The sequence below is a fragment of the Pantherophis guttatus genome, chromosome 6 (genome assembly GCF_059756535.1).
Source record: "Pantherophis guttatus breed Tessera chromosome 6, ASM5975653v1, whole genome shotgun sequence".
NCBI lineage: Eukaryota > Metazoa > Chordata > Lepidosauria > Squamata > Colubridae > Pantherophis > Pantherophis guttatus.
Window position 1 is genome coordinate 1,983,754 of NC_142068.1, and position 22,369 is coordinate 2,006,122.

General features: G+C 46.3%; 1 protein-coding gene across 4 annotated transcripts in view; it reads right to left on the minus strand.

Annotated features, from left to right (window-relative positions):
* LPP (LIM domain containing preferred translocation partner in lipoma) overlaps window positions 1-22,369 on the minus strand; it is a 211,053-nt gene that overhangs the window by 25,384 nt on the left and 163,300 nt on the right. For all 4 annotated transcript variants that reach the window (XM_087872385.1, XM_087872387.1, XM_087872386.1 and 1 more), the window contains 2 exons: window positions 15,542-15,656; window positions 6,216-6,385 (listed from right to left, as the gene is read on the minus strand). In XM_087872385.1, the coding sequence (XP_087728511.1) occupies window positions 6,216-6,385; window positions 15,542-15,656 (285 nt within the window). The remainder of the gene's footprint in view (window positions 1-6,215; window positions 6,386-15,541; window positions 15,657-22,369) is intronic.

Genomic DNA, 22,369 nt, shown 5'->3' on the forward strand with positions numbered 1-22,369 from the left:
TTATGACCGTTTGCAGCACTCCCCCCGGGTGGCCTGGCAGTTGACTTGTATTTATGACGGTTGCACTGTCCCGGCGTCCCGCAATTCCCCCTTTTGTGACCTTCTGTGTCAAGGGGGGAAAGCCGGATTCGCTGAACAACCGTGCGACGAACGGAAGAACGATGGCGGTTCGCTTAACGACGGCGGCCTAAGAAAGGTCGTAAAATGGGACAAAACCGACTTTTAACCACCGCCTCGATGAGCCACAGAAACGTTGGGGCTCAATGGTGGTCGTAAGTCGAGGAACCCCTGCAAATGGAGCCAACACAAACACATCCTGCAGTGCCTGCGCCGTGTCTTTAAAACGCGCCATTTTCTTAATGAATTTCATATTTCTTGTTTTGCAGGTAAGTCGTTAAGGATTCTTCAGCCCCTTCGGGGGGGGGGAGGGATGGAGGAAGAAAAACGAACATAATCGTCTTTAATGATCCCTCCACAAGCTGTTAACATTCAAATTGTCGAGCTGCATTGTGCTGACAATCTCTTTCGGTAAATTACCCTTCAATTTGGTTCGGGGATAAAAACAAAAATAAGGGATTTTAAAAACGGGAGTGTCTGGGTGCGTTTTGTGTATGCGTGCATCCCGTGTGTATTCTTTTGCATCTCGTTTATTTATTTATTTATTTATTTATTTATTTTCTCTCTCTGGGTTGCTATTTTGGTCCTTTTTAATCTTTTACCAGAGGGGGAAAAGAAAAAAAAACTCCCCCAAAACAGAGCAGCTATCTTGTGGCTGGGAATCGAAGAGCTGATTTTCTGCACCAGTAAGTAAAAAAAAAAAAGCTATTTTTGCTCATCCGACATTTAATTTCTAGAAAACAGCTAGGTCAGATTTGAAGAATTGGGCGATTCCTGCTCACTTGATTGCATTTTGCAATGCAGAACAAAAGCTTTCCCAAAACCCCAGAAGGTGGGCTCAAGATATGGAGGGATCTCAATAGACTTCAACACCGGGCCCCTCTCTAAGAAAATGAAATTCAAGGGTGACAAAAGTAAGGCTTTCTACATTTAGGCAAGGAAAACCAAATGCCCAGATATGGTAGAAGACAGGTGGTAACTTTGCTCAATCGTAGTAACTGTGAGAGGGACCTTGGAGTCCTAGTGGACAACCATTTAAATTCTGAGCCAGCCGTGTGCAGCAGCTGCCAAAAAAGCCAACACAGTTCTGGGCTGCATCAACAGAGGGATAGAATCAAGACCACGTTAAAAGTGTTAATACCACTTTACAAGGCCCTGGTAAGGCCACACTTGGAATCCTGCATCCAGTTTTGGTCGCCACGATGTAAAAAAGATGTGGAGACTCTGGAAAGAGTGCAGAGAAGAGCAAGAAAGAGGATTAGGGGACTGGAGGCTCAAACATATGAAGAACGGTTGCAGGAGCTGGGTATGTCTAGTTTGATGAAGAGAAGGACCAGGGGAGACAGGATAGCAGCCTTCCAACATCTCAGGGGCTGCCCCAATGAAGAGGGAGTCAAGTTATTCTCCAAAGCCCCTGAAGGTAGAACAAGAAGCAGCGGGTGGAAACTAAACAAGGAGAGGAGCAACCTGGAATTAAGGAGAAACTTCCTAACAGTGAGGACAATCAACCAATGGAACAGAAGTTGCCTTCAGAAGTTGTAGGTGCTTCATCACTGGAGGTTTTTAAGAAGAGACTGGACAGCCACTTGTCTGGAATGGTATAAGGTCTCCTGCTTGGGCAGAAGGTTGGACTAGAAGACCTCCAAGGTCCCTTCCAACTCTGTTATTCCGTTCATTGGTGTCAAGTCTCTAAATGAATCCGTTTGTCTGCTGAGCCCAAAGAAAGTGAAGAATATCAAGTCACGGAGCCAAATGGCAGATGTTCTTCTTTCTATTTTTTAGGAGAATTCCGTGATCTCCAAGGAGCCTTGGTGGCGCAGCAGACTAAAGTGCTGTTAAGTAGCACCAGCTGCCTGCAATTACTGCGAGTTCAAATCTCACCAGGCTCAAGGTTGACTCAGCCTTCCATCCTTCCGAGGTAGGTAAAATGAGGACCTGGATTGTGGGGGCAATAAGATGACTTTGTATAAAAAAAGAACACCGCTTTTGGGGGGGGGGGCAAAAGCCCTACTAAGCAGGTATATACAAAAGTATGAAGGCTATTGCTTAACACACTGTAAGCCGCCCTGAGTCTCCGGAGAAGGGCGGCATATAAATCAAACCAATAAATAAACAATAAATAAATAGATCTGCCTTTTTTTTTTGGCATTTTGACAGGTAGTCCTCGACTTATGTCCACCACTGGAGAACAGAATGCCCGTTGTTAAGCGAGGAGGTCGTTAGCCAAGTCTTTTTTACCCTTTTTACGAACTTTGTTGCCATGGCGGTTAATCAAATCACTGCCGTCGATAAGCGAATCCCATGGCCGTAAAACAAATCCAGCTTCCCCTGTTGGCTTTGCTCGTCGGAAGCAGCTGGGAGGCAGTCACGTGACCCCAGGATGTTGCGACGGTCACAAATACAGGAACAATTTGTTTATTGGTTACGATTGCCATGTTTGAATATGAGGAGCCGTCGTAAGTCGGGGTTTTTTCAGGGCCGTTGATCTTTGAATCCACAGGTGTTACGCGGAGCCATCTCTGTGGGCATGTGAGCTGTTGCCCTACGTCACCTCCACCGCACATGTGTGCATGTGTCCCACCGGCCAGCTGACTGGTCTGTGGAGATGCGTGCGCATGTGCTGAGGGGGGGACTGGGCGGGGTGGTCGTGCATGCATGCACAGCGGGGCGGGAGGATGAGGCGGAGCGCCCCCCCACCCCATTTTGGGCCTAGCAGGCCTCCCTGAAGCCTCCTGGGACCAAAAATGGGCCTGGGGGGCACGGGGGGGGGGGGGCGAGTGCAGGGGATGGGGGAGTCACGCACACATGTGCGTGCATGCACAGGGGGGTGGGGCACGTGGGAGGCATTGCATTATGGGTGTGGGCACTGTCGCACACACGCACGTGCTTTTGGCACCAGAGGAAAAAAAGGTTAGCCATCACTGGTAGAGGGTTTCCTGCCTAAGCAGTGGGTTGGACTAGAAGACCTCCAAGGTCCCTTTCAACCTATTCCATTCCATTCCATTCCATTCCATTCCATTCCATTCCATTCCATCTATTCTATTCTATTCTATTCTATTCTATTCTATTCTATTCTATTCTATTCTATTCTATTCTATTCTACTCTACTCTACTCTACTCTACTCTACTCTACTCTACTCTACTCTACTCTACTCTACTCCACTCCACTCCACTCCACTCCACTCTACTCCACTCCACTCCACTCCACTCCACTCCACTCCACTCCACTCCATCTATTCTATTCTATTTTCTCTTCTCCTCTCCTCCCCTATTTTCTCTTTTCTCTTCTCTTCTCTTCTCTACTAGTTTTTGGGAAACTTCATTCTCTTCTGTGGCGTGGAAGGAAACCTTTCTGATAATTTGGGTCAGCTCTAGGGATTCCCAGGCTGCACATCTGCTAAGCGGATTCACCTGTTTTCTGGGTTTACAGGATACAGGGCATCGTCAGGGAAACTGAGGTAGCACAATATGCTAAATCACACACACACACACACACACACACACACACACACACACACACACACACACACAGAGGCATCTGCCATATGCAACGTGCACCACGCAACACCTCCAGCCCCAGAGATAATGACTCCCAAATGCAGCACGTTGTCACCAATGTGCTCTGTGAAGGTGAGTTATCCTGAGCTGGAGTTTTCCTCAGGCATTTAAAGGAGAATATTTGTAGGTTGAAATAAGGGGTCCCAGGTGCTCTCTGGGCTGGGGGTGAGGGGTTTCTGGCAGATGTTTCATGGCCCAACTAGGGAACATCATCAGTGCTAGAAGGGAGGAGGGATTGCAAGGAGGATTAGCAGAAGGAGAAGAAGGAGGAGGAGGAGGAGGAGAAGAAGAAAGAGGAGGAGGAGGAGGTGGAGGGGAAGGAGGAGAAGAAGGAAGAGGAGGAGTGAAAGGAGGAGAAGAAAGGAGGATAATAAGATGGAGGAGGTGGAGGAGAAAGAAAAGGAGAAGGAGGAGGAGAAGAAAGAGGAGGAGGAGTGGAAGAAAGAGGAGGAGCTGGAGGAGGAGGAGAAGAAAAAAGGAGGAGGAGGGGAAGGAGGAGAAAAAGAAGAAAGGAGGAAAAGAAGAAGAAAGAGGAGGAGTGGAAGGAGGAGAAGAAAGGAGGATAATAAGAAGGAGGAGGAGAAGTGGAAGGAGGAGGAGGAGCTGGAGGAGGAGGAGAAGAAAAAAGAGGAAGAGGAGGAGAAGAAGGAGGTGGAGAAGAAGAAGAAAGGAGGAAAAGAAGAAGAAAGAGGAGGAGTGGAAGGAGGAGAAGAAAGGATGATAATAAGGAGGAGGAGGAGGAGAAGAAAGAGGAGGAGGAAGAAGAGGAAGGAGAACAAGAGATGATGATAGTGTAGAAGGAGGAGAAAGTGATGCTGTAGAAGGAGAAATGGTGATGTTGGAGGTGGAGAAGGAGAAATCCTTCTCTCTATTACATATAGTGTGACCGTCTGACTGTCCCCTCTGGAGCCATGGGGGGGGGCTGCACGGGGTCCAGTGGGCTGGCCCCCTCCTCTTCTGCTCCATTTCACCCCAACTAATATTTTTATGCCTTACTGAAGATCTGATGATGAATCGGAGGAGGAGGAGGAGGAGGAGGAGGAGGAGGAGGAGAAGGAGGAGGGGGAAGAAGTAAGTCCTCCTCCATTTTCCTCCCTCCCAGGCCGACCGGCCGGCTGCTGAGCTCCTGCCAGGACTCCACTCAGGCTAATGAAGCACGTTGAGTAATACGATTATGAAATGATTGACCCTCCTGACGGCACAAAAGCCGATGCGGAGAGGCCTTCGAGCTCCAGAAGAGCCAAGAGGGCATGGCTGACACCAAAACTGGAAGATCTTCTGGTGAGAAGCAGGAGGACACCCTCAACTCTTGGGTCTACAATGGGAAGGGCTGGTGGGCAAAGATCCATTCATGCATCCATCTCTCCCTTCCTTCCTTCCTTCCTTCCTTCCTTCCTTCCTTCCTTCCTTCCTTCCTTCCTTCCATGCCTCTGTCCATCCTTCCCTTCATCCATTCTCTCCATCCATCCACCCATCCATCCTTCCCTCCTCCTCCATCCTTCCCTCCCTCCCTCCATCATCTATCTATCTGTCTGTATATTTATCCATCCATCCATCCATATCTATCATCTCTCTCATCTGTCTGTATATCTATTCATCCTATCCATTGCTTATTTGTACCCTATGACTATCATTAAGTGTTTTACCTTATGATTCTTGATGAACTTATCTTTTCTTTTATGTACACTGAGAGCGTAGGCACCAAAGACAAATTCCTTGTGTGTCCAATCACATTAGGCCAATAAAAAATTCTATTCTATTCTATTCTATTCTATTCTATTCTATTCTATTCTATTCTATTCTATTCTATTCTATTCTATTCTATTCTATTCTATTCTACTCTACTCTACTCTATCTATCCATATGTCTATCATCTCTCTCATCTGTCTATCTATCCTATATCCATTCAGCAAAGCATCCATCCATCCATCCATCCATCCATCCATTCATCCATCCATCCATTCTTCGCTCCCTCCATTCATCCTTTCATCCCTCTACCCTTCCCTCCCTCTATCCTTCTATCCCTTCATCTCTCCATCCCTCCATCCATCTTTCCCTCCATCCAACCATCCCACCCTCCCTTCATCCCAGTCATCCAGGTCCTGGTTATCCCAAAGGTGTTTTTTTTTCCAAGAGGCAACTGGACTTTCCGAGTTTTTCTTTGAAGACGTTTCGCTTCTCATCCAAGAAGCTTCTTCGGCTCTGACTAGACTTCCCTTCCCCACCCTCCAGTCAGAGCCGAGGAAGCTTCTTGGATGAGAAGCGAAACGTCTTCAAAGAAAAATCCAGAAAGTCCAGTTGCCTCTTGGAAAAAAAAACACCTTTGGATTAAGGGTCCCCTGTATGCTGTTAATCCTGTCGCCAGGCACAATTAGCAATAAATAAATTTAGCTGGACCTTCCAGCGTGGAATTTGATCTTCCTCACCCAACACAATTTCGTGGCTGAGCTTTGGAAGGATGAGCTGAAGTCGGAGACACCTGAAGCGCATCCGAGGCCCACCCACCATGCTTGACGTGGAGAAGGAGGAGGGTTACTCACGATGTAGCAAGGCTCACAATAGGCCTTCTTCTCCACAGCGTAGAAGGGTTGTCCCCGGAGTTTGTTATGGCAAATCATGCAGGTAAAACAGTTGACGTGGAAGACCTGGTCCATCGCGGTGCAACCGGTTCCTTCTCCGACCACGTTCTCTCCACAACGGGCACAACGACCTGGGAGGGACAAAGAGACGGATTTAAGTCAATAAAAAATATCCGATCGAACCTTTGGCTTCCACGACACCCTTTCCCGAGTCTAGAGTCCACGTTCACACAACGTGTTAAGTGTGTTGAGGGCTAACCCTGGTTGGGGGTTTGTTCCTCTGCGGCCTAGGACGTGGTGCAAAATTCAGCTCTGCGGGGCCCTTGGTGCTTTCTCTGAGCTTGGTGGTAAGACGTTTTGTCAGCAGCACAAAAATGTTGGGTCGAATACAGGGATGGCTAACCTTTTTGCTGTCGCATGCCAAAAGCGGGGGGAGCACAAGGGGGTCCTATGCGGGCATGCCCTCACCCATAATTCAATGACACCCCACGTCAGCACTTCAACCTGCATTTACTCTAGTGCTGACATAAGGAGGAGAAGAGGGGGCAGCTGGCAAGAGGACGCTTGACTTCTCACCAACTTATTTTCCCTGAAGATAATATCCCCTAGGAGATGAGATGGGAGGGGGGACATTCCTGGGAGCTGAAGTAGTAGATATGGGGAGAGTGATTTGGAAGATGGCCAGTGAGATGCAGAGAATTGGGGAACGGAAAGGGAAGGTTTGGGGTCAGGAAGTCACTGTTGGCTATGATGTAGTCAGGAGCAGATTGTCGTGCTTAATAAATGAAAGATTTCATCAAAGATTATCTGTTTGGAAATGCAATTTATTTTATTTGAGACGACATCGAAACCTGACACCCCACACCCCAGTGCATGTGCACGCAGCCCCCCCCACACGCTCCCCACGCTTTTGGCATGCGATGGCAAAACGGTTAGTGGTGGCCCCGGAAGGCCCGTTTTTCACCCTCCCCAGGCTCCAGAGGCTTTCTTGGAGCCTGGGGAGGGTTAAAACAGCCTCCCCCGCCTCCCGGAGGCCCTCCAGAAGCCGGAAACGCCCTCCCAGAACCTCTGCGCAAGCCCTGTACTTCCCTGGCATCCAAAACGGGCCGCATGGAGACTCCTGGGAGGGGAATGCGTGCTGGAGCTGATCTAGGGCAACGGCGTGCGTGTCCACAGATATGGCTCCACGTGTCACCTGTGGCACGCGTGCCATAGGTTCGCCATCACGGGTCTAATAGAAGGAAATAGGTGTAGCTCAGGGTTTTCTTGTAGACATTTCATTACCTGACTAGGTAACATTATCAGTGCTGGAAGGGAGTGGGGTTTGCAGGGAGGAGGAGGAGGAGGAGGAGGAGGAGGAGGAGGAGGAGGGGGGGGAATGGTGATGGTGTTGGAGGAGGAGGAAGAAGTGAAGGAGAAGGAAAGGGGGAAGGAGAAATGGTGGCAGAGAAGAAGGGAGGAGGAGGAAGAGGAGGACTTTATGGGGTCCTTGGGGCTCTCTGAACTTGGTGGTTTTCTTGCAGACGTTTCATTACCTGACTAGGTAACATTATCAGTGCTGGAAGGGAGTGGGGTTTGCAGAGAGGAGAAGGAGGAGGAGGAGGAGGAGGAGGAGGAGGAGGAGGAGGAGGAGGAGGAGGAGGAGGAGGAGGAGGAGGAGGAGGAATGGTGATGGTGTTGGAGGAGGAGGAAGAAGTGAAGGAGAAGGAAAGGGGGAAGGAGAAATGGTGGCAGAGAAGAAGGGAGGAGGAGGAAGAGGAGGACTTTATGGGGTCCTTGGGGCTCTCTGAGCTTGGTGGTTTTCTTGTAGACGTTTCATTACCTGACTAGATAACTTCATCAGTCTTAGAAGGGAGTGGGGTGTACAGGGAAGAGGAGGAGGAGGAGGACTGTGAGGTGATTGGTGCTCTCTGAACTTGGCTATTTGCTTCCAGACGTTTCATGACCCAACTAGGGAACATCATCAGTGCAATTCAGCTCATGCGGTACATTTATGGCCCAAAAGAATCTAGATGGTTAAATCATTCATCAGATACAGCCAACAATACGATTCTGGAAAACTCAACAGGAAAGAACGTTTCCTTGAAGGAGGCCATCAAAATGTGGGCGATATATTGATACACACATGGCCACTTTCTCCAACCAGGTGCCTCCTAGGTCTCCTTACACCAGGGTTCTCCAACCTTGGCAACTTTTAAGACTTGTGGACTTCAACTCCCAGAGTTCCTCAGCCAGCAAAGCTTACTCTCTTGTAATCCCTTCCTCTGCAATCTCTCTGCTTTAAGAGGTAGGAGAAAAAAAAAAAGACATGTCCTAGGCCTGTGATGGCGAACCTTTGGCACATGTGCCACAGGTGGCACGCCGAGCCGTATCTGTGGGCATGTGAGCATTGACCTAGCTCAGCTCCAGTGCTCATGTGCGTGCCAGCCAGCTAATTTCTGGTCCCACCAGAAGTCGGGAAACAGGCCGTTTCCGGCCTCCGGAGGGCCTCTGGAGAGGTGGGGAAGACTGTTTTCGCCCTCCCCAGGCGCCAAGAAAGCTTCTGGAGCCTGGGGAGGGCGAAAAACGGGCCTACTGGACCCACCATGCCATCGCGTGCCAAAAGCGGGGGGGGAATGCAGAGGGTCATGCACGTATGCGCGGGGGTGGGGCACATGGAATTATGGGTATGGGCACGCACACACACACACCATGCTTCCCCTGCTTTTGGCACGTGATGGCATCCCTGTCCTAGACCACAGCTCTCAGCCATTTTGGGGGGCAGCAGGACCCACCCGACCCAGAAGCCCCTCAACCTGGGAAGAGCTCCCAGGTTAACGACCTCGCCCTTGAAGTTCAATCCTCGTTTTGAAACGCGTGTTGTGTTGAAGCTACGACACAAATTCTACCCGCTGGAACCTTCTCCGACGAGTGTCCGATTGTTTTATGGCATCTCGAAGAGAAACGGAAGCTCAAAACGTCGCCCCGATTCATTTAGGAAGATTGTGGTTTGGAAAGAAATCAGCTCTATCTCCGAGTTGTGTTTTTTGGACGTTGTCTTCAAGACGGACTGCCAAAAATATTGTCCAGGAGACTGTATGTTGGTCACATCCGGACGGCAGCGGCCAACTGAATGTTTCATTACACGGTGAAAAACGTCCAAAAAGGAGCTTGGAAACAGGGAGTCCTCGACTTAACGACCATTCGTTTAGTGACTATTACAGTGGCGCTGAAAGAAGGGGCTTACGACCAGTCCTCGCACTTACGACCGTGGCAGCATCCCCGTGGCCACGCGATCAAAATTCGGACGCTTGGCCACTGACTCGTATTTATGACGGTCGCCATGTCCCCGGGAAGGGTCGTGCAACTTCGGCGACCTTCAGGTAAGCAAAGTCGATGGGGATGCCCGTTAACGACCGTGGGACTAAGTTAACTGCTGCAACGACTGGCTTAACGACCGCGGCAGGAAAGGTCGTAAAAAGGGGGCAAAAACTCACTTAATGGCCGTCTCGTTTAGCAATGGGAATTGTGGGCTGAATTGTGGTCGTACGTCGAGGACTTTTATTTATAATGTACATAAATTATTTAAAAAATTACCATTTAAAAAAAAAAATAGCGAACGTTTTACGGGTTAATCGTTTTAGAATCTTGTACAACGTGGCCCAATGTCCTTTTTTCATGAGACGGGTGTCCATATAAACTTGATGAATAAATAAATAGTGTAAGTAAAAACTTTAGTCTGGATGCATTTTATGAGTCACAGGGACACTAATAAAAGCCTGTGAAATCTGCACCAAATGTTCTGGCTTTAAGGAGCTTTAGTGATTAATTTTCCCTTTCCCAACCAAGAGCCAAAATCAAAACGTTTGTTGAATTTGAAATGCGAGGGGGGGGAGGAGCGATGAATATGCCCCCCTCCCCATAAACTAAGGTCCCAATAAACCATCTTGCAGGCTCACTGCTGGGCAGGTATTTTCCAGCTCCACGTTTTGAGATCACCTTTATTCAGACCTCTTCCGTTCATCCTGTATCTCTCATGCGCTTTTCTTTTCCTCCCTCCCTCCCTCCCTCCCATTCTCATCTTCCTTCCTTCCTCCCTCCCTCGCTCCATGCTCCCACCATCATTTCCTTCCTTCCCTCCTTCATGGATAATTTCCTCCTGCCATTCTTCCTCCCTCCCTCCCATTTTCCTTCCTTCCCTTTTCCCTTCCTTCCTATTCTCTCCTTCCTTTCTTCATTCCTTCCTTCCCTGCCTCCCTCCTTCCTTCCTTGCCTCCCTCGCTCCATTCTCCCTCTATCATTTCCTTCCATCCTTCCTTATCTCCCTCCTGCCTTCCTTCCTCACTCCCTCACTTCCACTTTTCCTTCCTTCCTTTCTCCCTTCCTTCATATTCTCTCCTTCCTTTCTTCCTTCCTCCCTTCCCTTCTTCCTTCCTTGCCTGCCTCGCTCCATTCCCCCTCCATCATTTCCTTCTTCCCTTCCTCCCTTCCTTGCCTCTCTCCTTCCTTCATATTCTCTCCTTTCTTTCTTCCTCCCTCCCTTCCTTTCCTCCCTTCTTCCTTCCTTGCAGCCTCAATTCATTCTCCCTCCATCATTCCTTCCTTCTCTCCCTCCCGCCTTCCTTCCTCACTCCCTCACTCCCACTTTTCTTTCCTCCCTTCCTCCCTTCCTCCATATTCTCTCCTTCCTTTCTTCCTCAATCCCACCTCCCTCCCTCCCTCTTTCCCTCCATCATTTCCTTCCTTCCTTCTTTCCTTCCTTCCTTCCTTAACTACAGGTAGTCTTCAATTTACAAGCATAATTGCAAGCAGAATTTCCATTGTTGGGGAAGACAGTTGTTAAATGAGACACAGTGTTGTTATGTCATTAAGCGAATCCGGCATTCCCCAGTGACTCCGTGGCTAATGATGATCCCATGACCCATGGATGTTGCAACTCTTGTGAGTACATGTTGGTTTGCAACTACACCAGGATTTTGATCATGTGGCCATAGGGATTCTACGACAGTCGTAAATGCGAGGACTGGTAATAAGTCACCTTTTCTTAGTGCCAATATAAGGGATGGCCGTAAATTGAAGACTATCTCTACTACCATGTACAGAGAGTCCTCTGCGTACAATGACCACTGAGCCCAGAATTTATGTTGTGAAGCAAGTCAGTTTTTAAGTGAGCCATGTCCCGTTTTACGTCCTTTTCTTGCCACTGTTGTTAAGTGAATCGCGACCACTGTTAAGTTACGGACACGGTTGTTAAGCGAATCCGGCTTCCCTACTGCATGTCAGAAGGATGCAAGAGGAGGATCACGTGACCCAGGGACACGACGACCGTCATAACTACGAGTCAGTGGCTAAATGTCCGAATTTTGATGACGTGACCAGAGAGATACTGCAACGGTCATTAAGTGTGAAAGAAACGGTCCTAAGTCCGTTTTTTTCGGTGCCGTTGTAACTTCGGACGAGTCACTAAATATACCGCCTGCGTATTTTGTGTTTGTCCGTCGCACATGTTATATAGCCTGACACTATTCCTGAGTGCGCTTTGCACGGCAAGAAAATATATATTAAATATATTAACAATCTGTTCTCTCTTTCAAAGTTCGGCGGGGGGGGGAGACTCCTTGATATGTTCGCTGCTTCCCCCACTCCTTCCTCTGTGTGTGTGTGTGTTTTTGTGGGAATTTGTGCTGATAACACAAACCCCATGCGTATAACACAAGCAGCCAGAAAACTGGATGGCTCAAGGTCACCCAGAAATTTTTTGCAACCCAGATCAGAGAAAAAAAGGAAGGAGAAAGATCTTTTTCAAAAAAAAAAATTAAAATAAATAAATCTCTTCCCCCGCCCCCTCACAGCATCCCATTCAACATCAGATCTCCCAGTTCTTGGATACGGCTAGTCCTCGACTTATGACCGCCACCTGGATTTTCCGTTATTAAGCATGTCAGTTGTTCAGCGAGTCGCTTCCGCTCCCGCCACCTTTTTTTGGCCATGGTTGTTAAGTGAAACTCGTTAAGTGAACCGCATCGTTGTCAAAATTAGGACGTTCGGCTCATATTTATGACGGTTAACATTGTCCCTGGGCTCAAAATTTCCATTGTTAAGCGATCCAGGTGTTAAGTGAGTTTTGTCTCAGTTTATGACCTTTCTGGACACAGTTGTTAAGTGAATGATTGCATTTGTTAAGTGAATCCCATGGTTGTTAAGTGAATCCGATTTCCCTCTTTTGATTTTGCCTGTCAAAAGCTGGCTGGACAGGTCATAAATGGTGAACCCTGGACGCTGCATGAGTTGCAAATACAAGTAGTCCTCAACTTACCACCACAATGGACCACAGCGTTTCTGTTCCTAAGCGAGACATCTGTTAAGTGAATTTTGCCCCATTTTACAACCTTTCTTGCCAGAGTTGTTAAGTGAATCACTTCAGGTGTTAATTTAGTAACCCAGTCGTTAAGTGAATCTGGCTTCTCCATTGGCTTTGCTGATCAGACGGTCGCAAAAAGGGAATCACGTGACCCCGGGGCACTGCGACTGTCATAACTACGAGTCCGTTGCCAAGCCTCTGAATTTGGTCACCTGACCATGGGGAGGCTGCAATGGTCGTAAGTGTGAAACACGGTCCTAAATCACTTTTTTCAGTGTCATCGTAACTTTGAACGGTCACTAAATGAACTGTTGTAAATCGAGGACTGCCTGTGCATGCTGATTGCCAAATGCCTGAATTTTGATCACGTGAGGATGCTACAACAGTCATAAGTGTGAGGTCTGGTCGTCAATCAATTTTCTTCAATGCCATTATAACCTGAAACAGTCACTAAAGGAATGTTGTAAACCGAGGACTACCTCTGCCTTCCTGAATAGGTTTTTGGTTTTTCAAACCACAAAACAGAAGCTCTCCAAAAAGGCCCATTAACAACAAACCATGATCAACTTGGTTTTGCGAATGCAGTTACTTGGGGGTTTAATTGGTCTGGCCCTGAACACGAGCAACCTTCAGCCACACAGAACGCTGAATGTAGGAAGTCCTCGCCTTACAACAATCTGTTTAGCGCCCGTTGGAAGTCGCAACAGCACTGAAGAAAGTGACTTACAACCACTCCTCGCATTTATGACCATAGCAGCATCCCAACAGTCTGGCGATCCAAATTTGGGTGCTTAGCAATGCTTAGCAACAGATATTTGAAGTTTGATTCTCTCTCTCTCTTTCTCTCTGCCAATCCATCCATCCATCCATCTATCCATCCATCCATCCATCCATCCATCCATCCATCCATCCATCCATATCTATCTATCTATCTATCTATCTATCTATCTATCTATCTATCTATCTTTATCCACCTACCTACCTACCTTTATCTATCTGTCCGTCCTTCCATCCATCCACCCATCCAACACTCTCTCTCTCTCCATCTCTCTCTCTCTCTCTCTCTTTCTCTCTAGCTATCTATTTATCTCTGTCATCTCTCCCTCTCTCTCTCTCTCTCTCTCATCTCTCATCTATCATCTATCTATCTATCTATCTCTACCTACTTTCCTATATACCTACCTTCCTTCCATCCATCCACCCATCCAACAGTCAGTCTGTCTGTCTGTCTGTCTGTCTGTCTGTCTATCTATCTATCTATCTATCTATCTATCTATCTATCTATCTATCTATCTCTCTTTCTCTCTAGCTATCTATTTCTCTCTCTGTCATCTCTCCCTCTCTCTCTATCATATCTCTCTCTCTCTCTCTCTCTCTCTCTCTCTCTCTCTCTCTCTCTATCTATCTATCTATCTCTACCTACCTACCTACCTACCTTTATCTATTTGTCTATCCTTCCATCCATCCATCCATCCACCCATCCAACACACACTCTCTCCCTCTCTCTCTCTCTCTCTCTCTCTCCCCCCCCCCTCTCTTGGTCACAACTGTCATCATAAGTCGAGGACTATCTGAAAAAGAGGCAGGTGAGGGGGCTGGAAATAAAAAGGAAGAAAGACAGAAAAAAACCAGAGCGAGCCAATGACCTTTTCCAATCCTGCTTGCCTTTTCAGATGTAATAATTTGGACCAAGTTATACTCATGAATTATGATAATGGCCTGAAGCTCTCCAGCTCAGTTAATTAGGTCTTTCCATTCAAAAAATCGCAGCTCTCAACAGATTTTTAAAAATGCGTCCCAGTGCAGTTGACCTAATGCTCGAATGCACAAACCTGGGCGGAGAAGAAGTTTCTATGACATTGAGTTTCTCTGCAGAAATTGCCCAACATCAATTGCGGTCAAGGTAGGTTTTTGGGTTCTTGGTTTTCATTTTCTGGCATGGGATGGGCATATCTTGGCCAGTCTGAAGAGCAGCTCTCAGAATTCCCCAGCCAGCATCGCTTACTCTCTTCTAATCCCTTCCTCTGCAATCTCTCCGCTTTAGGGGTAGGAGGGGGAAAAAAAAACTTGGCACGGCTGGTTGAGGAATTCTGGGAGTTGAAGTCCACAAATCTTAAAGTTTGGAGACCCTACAGTAAAGGCCAAGCGCGTTAGACAGCCACAGCCAAACCCTTTGGCTCTGAAAATTAACTTTTCCCCCCTCCCGTGTTAAAACAAAATGCCTGGGAAACTCCCTGCCACTGGTATTCCATAATTGTCTCAGATTTCTAAAGACAAGGATCAGAGAAGAAGCAAACGTACAGATTTCTTAAAATACTTGTTTTCCCCTTTGAACAACAGATCTCCCAGTTTTTTTTTTTTTTGATACAGGTAGTCCTCGACTTACGACCACAACTGACACCAGAATTTCTGTGGCTCAGCAAAGTGGTTGTTAGGTGAGCCGATCCCAAAATTTATGCCTTTTTTGTCCTGGCTGTTAAGTGAATCACTGCAGTTGTTAAGTGAACTCCTCGGTTGTTAAATGAAATACTGGAGTTGTTAATGAATCATGCGGTCGTTAAGCGAATCCGGCTCCCTCCCCAACTGACTTTGCTTGGCCAGGTGGCTCAGTGGCTAAGACGTTGAGCTTGTCGATCAGAAAAGTCGGCAGTTCGGCGGTTTGAATCCCTAGTATAGGTCTCCTGCGTGTGCAGGGGGTTAGACTAGATGACCTCTAAGGCCCCTTCCAACTCTGATACTGTTAAAGCCTGCTGAGAAGGTCACGATTGGTGATCAGGTGACCCTCAGGATGCTGCAACGATCATAAATACATGCCAGTTGCAAAGTTCCCAAATCATGTGACTGGCGGGGGGGGGGGCGGGGAATGCTACAATGGTCGTAAGTGCGAGCACCGGTCATAAGTCACTTTTTTCAGTCGCAAAAATGCAAGGGCAATCATCAAACTCACCAAAGTATTCTTCTGAAGGTGGATTATCCATGTCATACAGCATCTTTTTGGTCAAGTGTTCTAATTCATCCTCTGGTCTAAATGCAGATCCCGGACTCGGAGCAGCATTTTCAGTCTGGAGAAGAAAAATAAATAAATAAATAAATAAATAAATAAATAAATAAATAAATAAATAAGTAAGTAAGTAAGTAAGTAAGTAAGTAAGTAAGTAAGTAAGTAAGAGATTTAGGAGATTTCCAAGATGGTCTATACTAGTACTTATTCAGGTCTGTTGAAAAAGAAATTAGGATCCCAGGCAATTCCCTTGCCGAACAGTTCCAACCTGAATTGGTGAATTAACATCCTGGCTGGTGAATTTTAAACCTGGTGAGTGGGTACGGCGGTGTGTGCGAATGACCTTGGGGGACTGGAGTTAAGAGACGCTGCCAAGAAAACAGCAGATAAGAGTCTGCATAGCCCTCAGCTGCATAACAGACAGCGAAAGAGGCTCAGAAGGGACCCTCCCTAGTTTCTCAGACCCCCAAAGGAGACGGTGGGGGATTTGTACTTTTCAGACTTACAACATGCAAGTCTTGTGTTAATGTAACTTTAGGGTACAGTCAGATAAGAGACAGCATAGCCCAGAGTTGCATAAAAGGACAGAGAAAGAGGCTCAGAAGGGACGCTCCCTAGTTTCTCAAGCTGTATAAGAGACGGCGGGAGATTTGGACTTTCAAATCTACACAATTCTGTCAAGGTCGCTTTACAACAAAATTGTTGTGGTCCGCCAGCAGCCTGCAGAGCTGGCAGCGGAGTCGGACAGTGAGGAGGCTGGGGAGGAACATGGGCCAGTCCTGGCGGCTGGGGAAGGCCCGGATGAGGGCTCTGTGTTGGAGGCAGAGATGGGGCCAGGGCCATCTGGGAGTGATGTGCGGACTCCAGAGCCCCCAGAATCGGACAGCAGAGAGGCAGAGGAACAGGAGGAGCCTGTTCCTAGTGCGTGCATGCACAGAGTTGCCAGAAGGCAAGAGCAGCTAAAGCAAAAGGGACGACTCGGGAGTAAGGCCAGGAGATGATTGGCCCCTCCCATAAGGCTTAAAAGAGAAACAAAGGCACTTGGGCCTTTTGCAGGAAAGCAACGTTGCTAACTCTGTTTCCAGTCGGCGTCTCTTGTTTGTGTCTGAACTTCGTGGGGCTTTGCCAAGTAAGGCCTTTGGCAGGGTGTCAAAGAAGATAAAGGTTGGTGGTTATCCGGAAGGACTTCTTCCGAAGGATGTATTTTGCAACTAATTGGGAGAATTACATTCATTCCCAGCTGTTACAATAAAGTAGGTTTGTTTGGGACTAATTGTGTCTTGTAATGACTCAGTAAGCCTTGGTCACAACAAAAATAGAATTAATTCATTTAGTCGGGATTCATATCTGGTTGCCCCCAAGAGGTCCAGCAACTTCTAAATTTTGAAAAACGCAGCTTCTAATTTTCAACACGCCTTTTCCTCATCTGGGGAGGTTTGCGTACAGCTTTTCCAAACGGACAACGTGGCTTTGGCTCAGGAGTCTCCTAACCTGGCCACTTTTAAGACTTGTGGACTTCAACTCCCAGCACCTGCTAGGGAATTCTGGGAGTTGAAGTCCACTGGTCTTAAAGGGGCCAAGTTTGGAGACCACTGCTTTAGCATAATGTTTTCCCCATCATGTTTTGAAGCTCAGTCCTCCCCGTGTTGGCTCCATATTGACGTTTAAAGCACCTTAATAAAGGCTATTAAAATATATATATATATAAAACGCATCCCATGTGAATGTATTTTTAAACTCATGCAGACACGCGTACTGGCATACCTACAATAGTTTGAAAGACACAGAGGGGGAATTAAAAAATAGTATGATAAATAAAGCAAGGGCGTGGTATAAGAAAACAGAAGAAGAATTATATCTAAATGCAGTTTATACCTGTTGTGTTCCCAATGTTTCTCCATTGCCTTCTCTCTTTGCAAAGCACCTATGCCTCCCTTATGCTTTGATTAGTGAGATGGAGGGACATATAAATTGAATAACCAAGCGAAGAAACAAGGAAATAAAATAAATAACGCCTATTCTATTCTAGTCTATCCATCCATATGTCTATCATCTCTCTCATCCATCAATCTATCCTATATCCATCCATCCATCCATCCATCCATCCATCCATCCATCCATATCTCTCATCTCTCTCATCTTTCTGTCTGTATATCTATCCATCCATCATCTCTCTCATCTGTCTATCTAGCCTATATTCATCCATCCATCCATCCATCCATCCATCCATCCATCCATCCATCCATATCTCTCATCTCTCTCATCTGTCTGTATATCTATCCATCCATCCATCCATCCATCCATCCATCCATCCATCCATATCTCTCATCTCTCTCATCTGTCTGTATATCCATCCATCCATCCATCCATCATCTCTCTCATCTGTCTATCTATCCTATATCCATCCATCCATCTCTCTCATCTCTGTCTGTATGTCCATCCATCCATCCATCCATCCATCCATCCATCCATATCTATTATCTCTCTCATCTATCTGTCTGTATATCTATCTATCTATCTATCCATCCATCCATTCATCAATCATCTCTCTCATGTCCATCTATCCTATATCTATCCATGCATCCATCCATGCATCCATCCATGCATCCATCCATGCATCCATCCATGCATCCATCCATGCATCCATCCATGCATCCATCCATCCATCCATCCATCCATCATCTTCTTTTATCAAACAGCTTTTCTGCACTGGTGCCAATACGAAGGGTTCCACCAGAGTCCCTCCTAATTCTCATCCCTCCCTTTCTTAAGGGCAATCTTAACATTTATTTTTCCAAAAATGCCTCGTGTGCAGGTTGCCCCCCTCCCTCCCTCTCCCCAATCCTGAGCCCCCCTCCCACCCCCATCAGCCCCGCACGCTCGGCAGAGTCCGAACGGTGCCCATTTGGAAGGACACCTGAATCAATCTAGGTTTAATTTCCATAATGTGACTTTTTTTTAGCAGGGGCGGCTAAAAACCTTGGGCACGGGGGGGCCGAAAGCAATTTAGGGATGGAGGTTTTGCCGCCTCCAAGAATATCTGGAGAAACGAACGCTTCATCCTTCCTCAACCTTGATCTGAGTTTTGCAATTAGAGGAAAGGTTCGTTCGGCTGATGCAAATCGCTCACTTTTCCCTTCCGTGTCTACGGAAAGTTTCCCCCAGCTCCTATTTTCTCATAAAGGAGAATATTTGTAGCTCAGGGTTGAAATGAGGAGCCATTGGGGCTCTCTGAGCTGGGTTCTTTTCCTAGCAGACGTTTCATGACCCAACTAGGGAACATCATCAGTGCTACAAAGGAGTGGGAGTTAGCACTGAACTTTCTAGCACTGATGATGTTCCCTAGTTGGGTCATGAAACGTCTGAAAGAAAACAAACCAAGTTCAGAAAGCCCCAAGGACCCCACAGTTCTCCTCCTCCTCCTCCTCTTTCTTCCCTCTGAAAATCCTCCTCCCTTCTAGCGTGATGATGTTCCCTAGTTGGGTAATTAAACGTCTGCAAAAAAATCACCAAGCTCAGCGAGCACCAAGGACCTCACAGTTTTCTTCTTCTTCTTCTTCCTCCTCCTCCTCCTCCTTTCTGTAAATCCCGCTCCCTTCTAGCACTAATAGAATAGAATAGAATAGAATAGAATATAAAAGAGAAGAGAAGAGAAGAGAATACAGAAGAGAAGAGAATATAGAATAGAAGAGAAGAGAAGAGAAAAGAGAAGAGAAAAGAAGAGAATACAGAAGAGAAGAGAATAGTAGAGTAGAGTAGAGTAGAATAGAATATAAAAGAGAAGAGAAGAGAATACAGAAGAGAATATAGAAGAGAAGAGAAGAGAATATAAAAGAGAAGAGAATACAGAATAGAATAGAATATAGAATAGAATAGTAGAGTAGAGTAGAGAAGAAAAGAGAAGAGAAGAGAAGAGAAGAGAAGAGAAGAGAAGAGAAGAGAAGAGAAGAGAAGAGAAGGGAAGGGAAGGGAAGAGAAGAGGAAAATTCATAGAATGGAATGGAATGGAAATGGAGTAGAAGGGAAGGGAAGGGAAGGGAAGGGAAGGGAAGGGAAGGGAAGAGAAGAGAAGAGAAGAGAAGAGAAGAGAAGAGAAGAGAAGAGAAGAGAAGAGAAGAGAAGAGAAGAGAAGAGAAGGGAAGGGAAGAGAAGAGGGAAATTCATAGAATGGAATGGAATGGAAATGGAGTAGAAGGGAAGGGAAGGGAAGGGAAGGGAAGGGAAGGGAAGGGAAGAGAAGAGAAGAGAAGAGAAGAGAAGAGAAGAGAAGAGAAGAGAAGAGAAGAGAAGAGAAGAGAAGGGAAGGGAAGAGAAGAGGGAAATTCATAGAATGGAATGGAATGGAAACGGAGTAGAAGGGAAGGGAAGGGAAGGGAAGGGAAGAGAAGAGAAGAGAAATAGAATAGAAGAGAATTCTTTATTGGCCAAGTGTGATTGGACACACAAGGAATTTGTCTTTGGTGCCTACGCTCTCAGTGTACATAAAAGAAAAGATACGTTCGTCAAGAATCATAAGGTAATTTAATGAGCATAATGAAATATAAATACGTTTGAACTGTATTGTCAATAGTGAGGATTTAGGGTAAGAACTGTTGTATTATGAGTTATTAATTGAATTAAGAATTAAGGTGGGTTAATAGGAGGGTAATTGTTTTGATTAAGTAAAGATGTGTTAATTCTTTTAAGATGGTCTTCGTTGAATATGTGATCTAAGATTAAGAAATAAGTGTTATGGCAAAATAGAATAAAATAAAATTTTGTTAAAAGATTTTGTTAAAAACTGAACAAAGTGATGACCGGATCAAAGCTCTGTTCCGAAAGGATGTAATTTGTATGTTTGGGGAAAAAAAATAAAAAAAACTTTTTGCCAAAAAAAAAAAAAGAATCATAAGGTACAACACTTAATGATAGTCATAGGGTAGAAATGATGATGTTCCCTAGTTGGGTCATGAAACGTCTGCAAGGAAACAAGCCAGAAAGCCCCAAGGACCCCACAGTTCTCCTCCTCCTCCTCCTCCTTGAAAATCCTCCCTCCCTTCTAGCACTGATGTTGTTCCCTACTTGGGTCATGAAACGTGCAAGAAAGCAACTAAGCTCAGGGAGCATCAAGGACACATATACACACTGTTCTTTCTTTTCCTCTCGGTGAAAAAGAGGCCACTGAATGACAAATAAATTTGAATAAATCAATGAATCAATTCAACCCAGGACAGGGAGTCCTCCACTTACAACCATTCGTTTAGTGACCATTCGAAGTTACAACGGCAATGAGTCTCTTGTGACATTTTTCACACTTACGACCGTTGCAGCGTCCCCGTGATCACTTGATTCAAAATTCAGACACTTGGCTTCAACTGACTCACATTTATGACGGACGCAGTGTCCCGGGGTCACATGATCCCTTTTTGCGACCTTCTGTTAAGCAAATGGGGAAGCCAGATTCACTTAACAACCGAGTTGATAAATGAACAAGTGCAGCGATTCATTTAGCGACTGTGGCGAGAAAAGGTCGTAAAATGGGAGAAAGCTCACTTAACCACTGTCTCGCTTAACAACATAATTTTTGGGCAATTAATTAATTAATTTAATTAATTAAATTAGGTTCAATTAATTAAATCCGGTTTCCCTGTTGACTCTGCTTTTGCAAAAACTGATCCCGTGACCCCAGGACACTGCGACCGTCATAAATACGAGTCCGTTGCCAAGCGTCTGAATTTGGATCACATGACCATGCAGACACTGCAACGGTCATAAGTGTGAAAAATGATCCTAAGTCACTTTTTTTTTTCAGTGCAACGTAACATCAAGCGGTCACTGAAGGAATGGTTGTTAAGTCAGGGACACAAATTAAATAGGAGCCAGCTGTGTCCGGCAGCAGCCAAAAAAGCCAACGCAATCCTAAATTGCATTAACAGAGGGATTCAATCAAGATCAAAGGAGGTACTAATACCTCTCTATAAAGCCCTAGTAAGGCCACACCTAGAGTCCTGCATCCAGTTTTGGTCACCACGATGTAAAAAAAAGATATTGAGACTCTAGAAAGAGTGCAGAGAAGAGCAACAGAGATGATGAGGGGACTGGAGGCTAAGACATACGATGAACGGTTGTAGGAACTGGGCCTGGCTGGTCTAGTGAAGAGAAGGACCAGGGGAGACAGGAGAGCATCTTCCAGTATTTGAGGGGCTGCCCCAGAGAGGAGGAAGGGGGTCAAGCTGTTCTCCAAAGCACAAGAAAGAAAGAAAAAGAAAGAAAAGAGAGAGAGAGAGAGAGAGAGAGAGAGAGAGAGAGAGAGAGAGAGAGAGAGAAAGAAAGAAAGAAAGAAAGAAAGAAAGAAAGAAAGAAAGAAAGAAAGAAAGAAAGAAAGAAGGAAGGAAAGGAAGGGAGGGAGGGAGGGAGGGAGGGAGGGAGGGAGGGAGGGAGGAAGGAAGGAAGGAAGGAAGGAAGACATCTGAGTGAACCATAGATGGACAGAAGACATGGCTGGTCTAGTGAAGAGAAGGACCAGGGGAGACAGGAGAGCATCTTCCAGTATTTGAGGGGCTGCCCCAGAGAGGAGGAAGGGGGTCAAGCTATTTTCCAAGGGACCCGAAGTCCAGAGAAGGAATAATGGATGGAAACTGACCAAGGAGAGATTCAACCTGGAAATAAGGAGAAACATCCTAACAGTGAGAGCAATCAACTGATGGAACAGAAGTTGCCTTCAGAAGTTGTGGGAGCTTCATCCCTGGAAGCTTTCAAGAAGGAACTGGACTGCCATCTGTCAGAAATGGTTAT